We start from the raw sequence: 12,628 nt of genomic DNA, 5'->3' as shown, positions 1-12,628 counted from the left end.
GATCTGGCTAGTCCAAGTCCCAGGAGTGCAGCGGCCAGCAACTGGGGTGGCTCTGGTGGCATCATGTCAGCTGGCCAGTGCTCCTGAGAAGACGATGAAGACATCAGCAGACAACGACAGCCAAGCTGCAAGCAACAGCTTCCCCCAGGTCCTCCTTAGATCTATGACCTAGACACCATCACTTTTCCTTTTGTGGAAAATCTGGAAATCAAGGTTGGTGCCACCTAAATTGGGTTCCTGTGGCAAGGAATTTGAGGGCACCCTCTCCCTTCATCTGTAGGACATTGCGTGCACTTTCCTTTCTTTACAGTGGGAAGTCAAAAGCCACACTGTATGGATCTGTCCTTGACAGCATGAATGGGAGCTTATAAATGCTTTTAAAAGAGAACATGAAGTTGAAAGGGAAGGAGATGTGTTAGAAGAGGGGGGAGGAAGGGAATGAGGGGAGGATATTATTTTATACATGTATGAAAGTTTTAAAGAATTTTATAAATTCAAGAAAAAAATAAAAACATATGGCTGTGTTTAAGAACAGAGGCCGTAGTAAAAGACATAAATTAGGCAGTTAATTATATGCCTCCTAGAGAGTAGGACATTCCTTTTATTCATAACTAATAGCATTAAAAATCAATAATGACTCAAATATGTAGCTACAGCTACTCCAATGTTGGCAAAGATGGCAAATATATACTAGAGAAATGACAGCCTCTTCAACAAATATGCCTCAAAAACTGGCACATTTCTTCCACACTCATATATAGAATGAAATCAAATCTTTTTCTCTCATTCTGTAACAAAAATCAACTCCAAATGGATGAAAGACCTTATTGCAAGACCTGAAACTCAAACTGTGAGAGGAAAAGAGGAAAAGGCAGAGCAAACACTTCAAGATGTAGGCATGGGGCAACAACTTTCTGAAAAGGACTCCAACTGCTCAGGAAATAATGCCAACAATTGAGAAATGGGATTTCATTGCATCAAAGGTGTCTGCATAGTAACACCGCAAAGATACCTACTGAATGGGAAAAATCTTCAACTACACACTTTACAGAGGGTAAGAACTACAAAGAACTCAAAAACGAAATAACAAGGAATCAAAACCCCGATCAATAAATGGGCTAATGAAAGGAACAGTTAGTTCTCAAAAAAAAAAAAAAAAAAAAAAAAGAAAGAAAGAAAAGAAAAGAAAGAAACACACGTGGCCAAAAACATGAAAAATGTTCAATTTTACTAGCCATTAGAGAAGCTCAAATTAAAACTACAAGGGGATCATCTCTCCCCCTAATCAGAGTGGCATTCCTTAAGAAAACACATAGCACTTAGTGGTTACCAGTTACCAGTTCAACTGGAGAGTCCATCTCAAAAACTAAGGTGGAAAGTGACCGAGGGAGATGTTCAATATTGACCTCTGGCCTCCACATACACACATATGAACACACACACACACACAGTGAAAAAGATAAAATTTTGAATTTTTCAAATGTATTTACTTTGTATGGGTAGGTGTGTGCCCACTTGTCTGTAGGTGTACCAAGTGCATGCAGTATCTGTGGAGGCCAGAAGAAAGTTGCAGATCTCCTTGGAACTGGAGTTACAGCTGTGAGCCACCCGATGTGCATGCTGGGAACCAAACCCAGGTCCTCTGCAAGAGCAGCCAAGTGCTCTTAATGGCTGGGCCATCTCTGCAGCCTCCAAAATTTTTAATTTTGACAAAGTCAAATTATCTTTTCCTAAATCAAGACAATTATGGCTTGTTTAAGATAATTTTTCTTGGTGTGTTGACACACACCTATAATCCCAGTACTCGGCAGGCAGAGTCAGAAGGCTTGCCACAATCATAAGATTACCCCGAATTACATAGCAAATTCAAGGCTAGCCTAAGCTACATAGAAAATCTGAAGCTACTCTGGGTTATAGACACCCTGTATCCAAAAAGAAAAAGAAAAGAAACTTTCATACTAAGTCCAAGTTTAGTAACATAATCTCATATGTTTTCTTCTTGAAGTTTTATAGTTCTAGCTTTTCCATTTTGGTTTGCGTTCTATTTTTGAGTTTATTTTTTTGTTTTGTTTGTATGTGGAGGTAGAAGGTCCCTCCATCCATCCATATACGATGTACTATCACTCTTGCATCATTTTCAGAAAGGACTATATCTGTCCATATTGAACTATCTGGACAACTTGCTGAAAATGAGCTGTCCATAGTGTGTGGAGGTCTGTTTCAGATTATCCATTCTGACAACTGATGTATGGCTTTACACCAATACCATACTCTTTTGAAGTCAGGTAGAATAAAACAAATTTATGTTAAGGACTCTAAATCCTTTGGGTTTCTGTATGAACTTTGAAGTCTGCTTCTCAGTTTCTAAGATCATTTTGATTGCTAGGAAGCTACAGCAACCAATTTGGAAAGAACTAACACCTTAATACTAAACTTCCTGGGCATGCCTTTAATTCCAACACTCAGGAGGCAAAGGAAGTGGACCTCTGTAAATTCAAGTCCAGCCTGGTGTACAGAGAGAGTTCCAGGTCAGCCAGGGCTACACAGAGAAACCCTGTGTCAAACAACAACAAAAACACCAAACTTCCTGACCCATAAACAAAGTATGGCTGCCTAGTGTGTCTACATATTTGACCTTCGACTTCTCTCCACAGTTTTAGTGTACAATCTACATCATTTTACATCTTTTGTCTCTCACATGTTTATAAACACTTCATTTTTTTATTCTAGAAAGTTTCCATTGAATACTTGGTATAACTCCCAAGTAAAACCATCTGTGGCTGTAATTTTCCTTAAGGGGAACTTTGCAACTACAAATTCAACTTCTATGCAGACATGGGGACTTTCAGGTTAAGGGATTCGGCATTTTACATCTTTGAAATAATATGGCATTTCCTCAGAAGTGCTGTGTGCTGGCTTTATCTCACCCAGCACACTCCTGGCTCTCTCTTGGACCCTGCTAAGTCACTCCTGGTCACCCTCTGCTGTCAGGGATTTCTTTCCTTTTCTGTCTTCTCTTCAGCTCTGCTGGAGACGCACCACTTTATTAGTCTTCTCTATGACAGAGTTCTGGTCTTCACTGATTTTTCTCTATTACTTTTCATATTTCACAGACTTCTGCTGATTATATCCTTACAAATTACTTTTTTGTTTGCTTCACTGCCTTCCTCTTTGTTTCAAAGGCATTTGGTGCCTTTGAATGTTACTTTTGGCCCTACCCACAAAGTTTGGAATGTTCTGATTTTGTTTTTGTTTTTCATCTACTGTGATCTGTGGGTTATATAGATCACTTTAGTTTCCAAATACTTGAAGGCTTTCTGAGTATCAACTGGGGTAGAGCACATACTTTTTCTACAACTTGCAATCTTTTAAAATTTATTAAGTTTGCTTTATGGCCCATGCAATGTCCTAACCAATAGTACTTAGTGTTTTTTTCTTCTGCTGTTAGGTCAATTTCTATAAACAAATCAAGTTGGCTGATAGTGTTACTCAAACCCACTTTACTTTTTTGAAAGACTTATTTTTCTCTTTAAATTACTTTATTATTTTGTGTGAATGGGTATTTTGCTCGCATGTATGTCTGTATCACAGTACATGGCCTGAGGAAGCCAAAAAAGAAAATTGAATCTCCTGGGACTAGAGCGAAAGAGTGAGCCACCATGCAGGTGCTGGGCATCAAACCTGGGTCCTCTGAGTTCTTAACCACTGAGCCACCACTCCAGCCCAGTAGTATGCAGGATATTTGTGACCCACAAAAGGGTCACGACCCACAGGTTGAGAACTGTTGCTCTGCTCTAGCCCCTTATTTCTGTTGAAGTACATGAATGTAAGTGGGAATGTGTGTGGCTATGTGCACGTAACTACAGTGCCCACAGAAGTCAGAAGTGGGTACTGTTCCGTGTACTGAACAAGAAGTGTGACAGACACCATCTTAGTCAGTTTTACTTCTTCATATAAAATAAACAGACCTTTTTGCATTTTTGCCTTTTTCAGAGTTTAACAAGAATGAACATTATGGGCTGGCATGACGGTAAAGGGGCTTGCCACCAAATTTGATGGCCCAACTGTGACCTGCAGAACCCATACAGCAGAAGGAGAAAACTAATTCCCACTAACTGTCGTCTGACCTCCACGTGTGAGACATGTCACATGTGTACCATCCATAAATAAATAAAAATAAATTTTTATAAAAAATACATATTCATTAGACTAATGGTTCTCAACCTGTGGGTTACAACCCCTTTCAAGGGGTCACATATCAGATATCCTGCATATCAGATATTTATATTATGATTTTTTTTAACCATAGCAAAAGTATAAAAATGAAGTAGCAATGAAATAATTTTATGGCTGGGGGTCACCACAACATGAAGAACTATATTAAAGGGTCACAGGAAGAGTGAGCTACTGCATTAGATCATGCTATATATGACTTTGAATATTCTCCTTGATTAATAGAGTGGCTTTGAATTCCTGATTTTGACTTTACTTACCTCTGGTGAATATACACGGTTTGGTTTTTTGTTTTGTTTTTTTGTTTTTTGTTTTTTGTTTTTTGTTTTTTTTCGAGACAGGGTTTCTTTGTGCAGTTTTGGTGCCTGTTCTGGATCTCACTCTGTAGACCAGGCTGGACTTGAACTCATGGAGATCCGATTGGCTCTGCCTCCCAAGTGCTGGGATTAAAGGCGTGTGCCACCACCACTCAGCTGAATATACATGTTTTTAATGTGAGGTTATACACTGCCTGCTAAAACAGTGTGTGTGTGTGTGTGTGTGTGTGTGTGTGTGTGTGTGTGTGTGTGTGTGCACAGAAAGTTTCAAAGATGAGTCTGTGGTGAATTTTTATTTTGGGCTAACAATGCCTTTTCAAGAGAGATCTTTCAAAGTTTTTACCAAATCTACTATTATGAATTTGAGAATCATAACCATAAAGCAACCAAATAATAAATTAGAACTAGGAATCTGGTTTCAAGCTACCAGGTATGACTGAGCAGAAAACACGGCAGAGGAAGTAATCAAGACTACTGTCACACCCAACGGGATAAGTCAGTAGATAGGGAAGAGATAGAAAGATGCGATATTTATGGCATTACTCCCTTTTATGAAAATTCTCTTTTTAAACAATCCAGAAAGAGATAGCTAGTTATAGCTACATTAAAATATGTATTAACTATGTTTCACTCTGGTTGTGCCCTGCTTCTGATGATTCACTCCCTTATTTACTCTTGTACACCAAGCACTGGGTGTGGAAGACTCGTGATAAGTCTCCCTCAGTAAGTTCACAGGCTGTGAAGGGCTGCTCTTATGTACACGTCAGGAGCTCTGTACAGGCTCTGGGGCCAGGATCCATAACAAATGATATGGTTATGGGAGAAGTTTTATTTACAAATCAGAGGGCGGCCAAATCTGCTCCTGCAGGCTGTTCCTTCCTGCCCTGTTCTAGTGGAAACAACACAATTTTAACTTATACGACAAATGCACAGGAAGAAGGGCACATAAAACTTCATCTATGAAAATCAACAAAAGCGGGGCATGAGGGCGCACGCCTTTAGTCCCAGCACTCAGGAAGCAGAGACAGGAGGATCTCTGTGAGGTCGAGGCCAGCCTGGTCTACACAGTGAGTTCCAGGACAGCCAGGGCTACACAGAGAGACTCTGTCTCAAAAACAACAACAAATCAACAAAGGCTCTGAAAGAAAGCAAGTCTTAAGAGTTTGTTTTCTTAAATTCAGCAATTACGAGTAATTATTTTCAAAATGTGCCACTATTAAAAAGTAACTCAAAACCTCATTCTTCAAAGGTTGAAAATACTTGACTATAAAAGAAATGTTTTATTATATAATATTCTCTTATAAACGTTTGACAAAAAATTACTCAGTGAACACTCTGGAAGCTTACCTTGAGTGACTGTTTTAAGGACAATCAAGGTTGATAAAAATCTCAGCGACAAACTGGAGCTCTTGAAGAATACTGCTGTCTTTGGTTTGTTCTCTACAGAATGCTCTGAAGAATTATCCTGAATTCCTTTAATTGCCACTCCTTTAAATATGTCTTCACCCAATCTCCTCAGTGTTGAGGTCATAGTTGAATGCTGTTAAAAATATATGCAATCATCTACTTGAAATACTTACTCAAATTTATACATAAAGCAAATATTTATGAAAAAGAGAATTGGAAATATGCATAATTAGAATTAAAGCTGTATAAATAACTTTTAAAAACCAAGTATGGACTTCTTTTTCTGAAATGTTTTCCTAAGAAACTAAGATTAGGCTGAATCTGGCATAGAGAAATATCAAATGAAGAGAGTTGAACTCTTGAGTTCACCGCTTTTCTCTGTTGGGTGCCAGGTCAACCCAAGGTTTTCTCAGAGGCCCTGATGAAAAGATGGTGTCAGCAGGAAGCTGACTTCACTACCATCCAATGGGGTGAAGCCAGCAGGAAGCTAACCGAGCAATGTTGCACAAAGGGACACAGGGTATCTCAAGTGCAGCACAGACTGAGCACACAGTGGCCTGGGGACGGATAACTCCAGTCTCTTCAAGGAGGAAAAGCCAGGTTCCCAGGAACTAAGGTTCCACTCCAGCCTCAGACCAGACCTTGCCAAGACTGCCCCTGGGCAAGGATGAAGAAGTGTTTGCTTATCAAATGACTAACTTCTGTTTTCAGCTCAGTCTCACTATAAATACCCGCAGTGGCTGAAAACTTAACAATTTCAAAAGAAGAAAATACTGGGTCAGAATCATAGAAAATTCTCACGGGATAAATTTCAGTAAGAAAATGGACAAAACAGAAATAATGGTACAGAATAAGGTATCTCTAGAATAACATGGGATCTGGTGATCTTCTACAGACTTGTTATGACTCAAACGAAAGGAAATCATTCCAAACTGATGAACATGAGAATGCTTAAGCTAGACTTAGAAATAACTTAAAAGTTTCTGTGTTGTGACTTAATTCTTCCAGCCCTTGTCACTGATTTTCGTAATGACTTTCCACATCTTCATGAGGATTTGTAAACTGATTCTAAGCTCAGCATTAATACTGCAATGTGGAGAACACATTTGTACACTCAAAACTAGAAACAGACATTCTGAGATTTGGGATATCAAATGATCGGGCAGTGAGTGGCATGGACAATGCAATCTGATTTAAATGTACTGTAAATAAAATTTTAGTATTTCCAAGGAAAAGTATATATTTTAATAGCATGTAGACTGTTTCTATTTTTAAGCCTAAAATAATTAAAACTTGTATCATTAAAAAAAAATTTAAAGCTGAGTAGTGGTGGTGCATACTGTTGATCCCAGCACTCAGGAGACAGAGGCAGGCAGATCTCTGTGATTTTGAGGGCAGCCTGGTCTACAAAGCCAGTTCCAGGACAGCTGAGTTGTCACACAGAGAAACACCGTCTCAAAAAACAAAACAAAAAATTTTTAAAGAAAAAGGAAATTACATAATAAAACAGGGTCACTATACCAAGAAGGCGCAATAATCCTAAATGTATATCCACCAACCAACCAAGTTGTCAAATATAAAACAGGCTGGAGAGGTGGCTTGGCCTGCTCTTGTACAGGACCCAGGTTGGGTTTCCGACGCCACACGGAAGCTCACAACCGTCTCTAACTCCAACTCCAGGGAGTCAGAGGCCCTCTTCTGATCTCCAGGGGCACTGCATGCAAGTGGGGCATATGTATACTCACACACATAAAAATTTTTAGGTTATGGGGCTGGAGAGATGGCTCAGCAGTTAAGAGCATTGGCTGCTCTTCCAGAGGACCTGGGTTCAATTCCCAGCACCCACATGGCAGCACACAACTGTCTGTAACTCCAAGATCTGACCCCCTCACACAGACATTAATGCAAGCAAAACACCAATGCACATAAAATAAGAATAAATAAATCATATTTCTAAAAAAAAATTTTTAGGTTAATTATCTAATGTGAGACAAAAACAGATGATGCAAGACAAACACAAATGTACAAGCTATAACATAACTTGAACACACTACCCTCAACTATTGATAGCAGAACTAGACAAAGTATCAGTGAGGATACAGAACTTATAAATACCACCAGTTAACATTTATAAAGCTCTCTACTCAACAACAGAACAACAATACAGCCACATCAGCAAACCAAAAACAGGAAGAACGAAAACAAACTTCTAAATAACACACACAGTGAAGAAAGTTCTGCTGGAATTAAAAACCGGTCAGGAACTGTGAACAAGGGACCGGAGAGCCGGCACAGCACCTATGAGGGTTTGCTGCTCTCGCAGAGGACTGCAGTTCAGATCCCAGCACCTCAGCCAGGAAGCTCACAGCTGCTTCTAGCTCCAGGCCCAGGGGCTCTGACACCCTTGTCTAGTACAAACCCCCACACAGACACACACATCCATGCACAGAAATAAAAATAAAACAAATATTTAAAATGTAAATGAAAATGTGACACATCAAAATATGGGAGATAAGGGATAAGGGAGATGATGCCTCAGGTGGCGAAGAGCCTGCTGTACGGGCATAAGGACCTCAGATGAATCTCCAGCACTGCCATCTGTAACCCCAGATGAGGGACTCATGGGGTGTCAGACATAGGCAGATCCTTGGGTACCATTAGACAGCCATTTTAACCAATCAGTGAGCTCCAGTTCAGTGGCAGACCCTGACTGCTCAGAGGGGCATTTGTTCTACAAGTCTTGTGACCTGACCCTGGAATTTTCAGAAAGCTAGAAGGAGAGAACCAACTCCACAAAACTGCCCTCTGACCTCCACACACACGCTGTGGCACTCAAGCCCACACACATACTTGGTGCATACATACATATACAATAGAAGTAAATATTAAAAATAAATAAACAAGGTAGAGTGACTGCGGAAGATTCCTTATGCCTATCTGTCCTCTATACCCATATACACACACACACACACACACACACACACACACACAGAGGGAGAGAGAGAGAGAGAGAGAGAGAGAGAGAGAGAGAGAGAGAGAGCAAGAGCGCTGGCGTGCTGGCGTGCACTGTAATCCGAGCACGCAAGCGGCTGAGGCACAGACCTGTCAGTTAAGGCCAGACTAGGCTACACGTAGGACTAGTAAGACTGTCAATCAATCAAACACTACCACATACAGAAAAGGACAAACAGTTTTTTTTTTTTTTTTTTTTTGGTTTTTTCGAGACAGGGTTTCTCTGTGTAGCTTTGCGCCTTTCCTGGAGCTCACTTGGTAGCCCAGGCTGGCCTCGAACTCACAGAGATCCACCTGGCTCTGCCTCCCGAGTGCTGGGATTAAAGGCGTGCGCCACCAACGCCCGGCAGGACAAACAGTCTTAAATGAGTAAATTTTCATTTCAGTCCCCCAGAAACAAGAGTGCAAAATAAACTTAAAACTAGTAGAAGAAAATAAAGAGAGGAGAAGAAATCACTTAAATTGGAAACAAAAAAGGAGAAAGCCAGTAAAACACAAGAATTATTCTTTGAAAGATCATTAAAAAAAAAGTTTAGGAAAAACACCCAAAGTAAAGACAGAAAAGCCCACAACTTCTCCACAATGGTGTGTAGCAGAGCCACCATTCTGGACACTGAGGCACATGAGAGAGAAGGCCACTGTACCCACAGTCACCTTGATGATTTCGGGTAGCCAAACACACTGTGTCTGCTTTCATTTCATGGCTACATTCCAAGTACTGGAGTCTGGATCTGTCAACGAGACAGAGCGCTTCACTTCCTCAAAAACTACCTGAAGTTAGAAAAATCAGAACAACCTGGTCACTCTAAGAAAAATCTGATCCAGAGCTGTGAGATGTTCAGCAAGGAAAGGCCCCTGCTGCCAAACTTGTTGACCAGAGTTTAATCTTTAGGACCCACATGGTAGAAGTTGTCCTCAAAGCTGTCCTCTGACCTCTACATGACACAAGGACACATGAATACACAAATACAGAGAGAGAGAGAGACAGACAGACAGACAGAGACAGAGAGACAGAGAGAAAACATAATAAAAATTTTAAGAAAAACTGAATTCATAATTTGAAATTTTCCCTCAAATATATCTCAGGGCTAGAGAGATGGCTTAGTGGTTAAGAGCACTTACTGGTCTTGCAGAGGACCTGGGTTCAGTTCCCAGCACCCACACAGCAACTCACAACCCTTTGTAATTCCAGCTCCAGGCTACCCAATGATCTTCTTTGCCTCTGTGGACACTGCACACACATGGTACATCTACTACATACATGCAAGCAAACATTCATATAAAAAGAAGAAAATAAAAAAAGAATAAAATCTCTAGTTCTCTCCTGAACACTATCTGTTGTGATATTTTGTGTTCTGACAAATAAAGCATGAAGATCAGAGGGTGGAACTAGCCACTAGTTAACCATAGAGGTCTGGAGGTCTGTACAGACAGGAGACAGGAAGTGATATGGTGGGGCGGAGACAGGAGCTCGCCCCTTTCCATTCTGAGGAGTTGGAGAGGTAAGAGATGACTATGGCTGCTCCTTTACTTCTCTGATCTTTCAGGTTTTACCCCGATATCTGACTCTGGGGTTTTATTATTAAGACTAATTAGAATTGCGCATCACACTATCAAATATTTAAAGAATTCATTCTATTCACCTCTGGTGGTTTGAATAGGAATGGCCTCCATAGACTTATGTTTGAATCCTTGGCTCAGGGAGTGGCACTATTAGGAGGTGTGGCCTAATTAGAGAAGTGTGTCACAGTGCAGGCGGACTTTGAGGTCTTCTATGTTCAAGCTACCCTCAGTGTGGCACACAGTCTCCTGCTGCTGCCTGTAGATCAAGATGTAAAACTCTCAGCTGACTCTCCAGCACCATGTCTACCTTTATGCTACCATGCTTCTCACCATGATGATAATGGACAAAACCTCTAAACTGTAAGCGAGCCCTAAATAAATGTTTTCCTTTCTAAGAGTTGCTGTGGTCATGATGTCTCTTCTCAGAAATAGAAACCCCAACTATACCACCTAATAGCCTCTTAGAATTAATAAAGGATGAGATGATTTCAATTTTTATAAATCAAATAGATATAAAACCAGACAAAGTTCAAAACACAAAAACCAAAGACCAATATTCCTTGTTAATCAATTATATGTCTATATGCTGGGGTAGTTTGAATGTAATTGGCCCCCACAATCTCAAGGGGGTGGTACTATTAGGAGGTATGGCTTTGTTGGAGTGGGTATGACCTTGTTGGAGGAAGTGTGTCATTGTGGGGGTGGGTTTTGAGGTTTCCTATGCTCAGGATACTGGTCAGTGTCTTAGTCAACTTCCTGTTGCCTGCAAGATGTAAGACTTTCAGCTACTTCTCCAACACCATGTCTGCCTGTATGCCACCATGCTCCCCACCATGATGGTAATGGACTGAACCTTATAACTGTAAGCCACCTCTTCAATAAAATGTTTTCCTTTATAAGAGTTGCCGTGGTCATGGAGTCTCTTCACAGGAATAGAAACTCTAACTAAGACACATGTTATCACCATAAACATATGGACAACAAAATTTAACAGATAAAAACCACTCAAAAACTCAAATAGTTAAAAAACATAATTAAGAGTCCACACATGAATTTTATGCAAAAATTATGCAACAATGATACAAGAACACAGCTGTGAGTGAAAAGACGGTTATATTCCTATGCTGAAAGACTCATCACAGGAAATTTGTATACAAGCTGAATACAATCCCTATCAAAACCTTAGGACGGATGGTATTTTATAGAGAAGACTGCTCTCAAACAAAAGAGGACAGATCACACACATGGTGTACTATTTATTTTTCTGTGAACATAACCCAGAGAACTGATCCTAAGCAGAGTCTACTAGATAGGTTCTGATGAGTCAGTACCTGTGTTCCAGCATCCAGCTGCCTTATAGACCAATAAATAAACTTTACAAATGGCTCGTGCAGTTTGGCGTTCACAAAAGGCATCCACTGGAGCTGGTCTGTCATCAGAGGCAGAAGCTGAAGGAGATGGGACACAAAAGCACCGCATATTTAGATATCCGAAATTAACTGCCATAGTTTTCTAAAAATGAACTAAACGACTTTTAGGATTGGTCTACCCATTTCTACAAAGAAGCCAGTTGAAATGTGGATAATGCACTGAATATGCAGATTAATTTGGGACAGGGAACTGACATCTTTAAAAATATGAGGTTAAGCTGGGCAGTGGTGGTGCACACCTTTAATCCCAGCACTCGGAAGGAAGAGCCAGGCAAATATCTGTGAGTTCAAGGCCAGCCTGGTCTACAGAGAGAGATTCAGGACAGGCACCAAAACTACACAGAGAAACCCTGTCTTGAAAAAACAAACAAAAAATTCTAAATAAAATAAGTCCTATTATATAGCTATAATAAAGTATCACAAAGTATGCTTAAACAACACTTAGTCTGAGGTAGGTCTCAGCTGGTCAAGATTAAGATGCCTACCACCCTGTACATGTTTCTGGAGGTTAAGGGGAAGAGTCACCCCTTACTCAGTCAAGTTGCAAGCTGAGCTCAGTTCTCTGCAGTTCTGGCACTGAGATCTATGCTGACTGAGCTGAAGGCAGTATCCAGCCTCTGGAACTGTCTCCTTCCCACTGTTCATTTCCACGGTTGGTCCACCTTC

General features: G+C 40.4%; 1 protein-coding gene across 6 annotated transcripts in view; it reads right to left on the bottom strand.

The window, feature by feature from the left end:
* Positions 1-12,628, bottom strand: part of Ccdc138 (coiled-coil domain containing 138) — a 68,830-nt gene that overhangs the window by 14,216 nt on the left and 41,986 nt on the right. For 5 of the 6 annotated variants that reach the window (XM_037199822.1, XM_028892455.2, XM_037199819.1 and 2 more), the window contains 2 exons: positions 11,864-11,980; positions 5,898-6,090 (listed from right to left, as the gene is read on the bottom strand). In XM_037199822.1, the coding sequence (XP_037055717.1) occupies positions 5,898-6,090; positions 11,864-11,980 (310 nt within the window). The remainder of the gene's footprint in view (positions 1-5,897; positions 6,091-11,863; positions 11,981-12,628) is intronic. The other variant, XM_037199821.1, reaches the window with a different exon arrangement.

Source organism: Peromyscus leucopus, chromosome 16_21 (assembly GCF_004664715.2).
Source record: "Peromyscus leucopus breed LL Stock chromosome 16_21, UCI_PerLeu_2.1, whole genome shotgun sequence".
Classification (NCBI taxonomy): domain Eukaryota; kingdom Metazoa; phylum Chordata; class Mammalia; order Rodentia; family Cricetidae; genus Peromyscus; species Peromyscus leucopus.
This window is presented reverse-complemented; position numbering and strand designations above follow the sequence as displayed.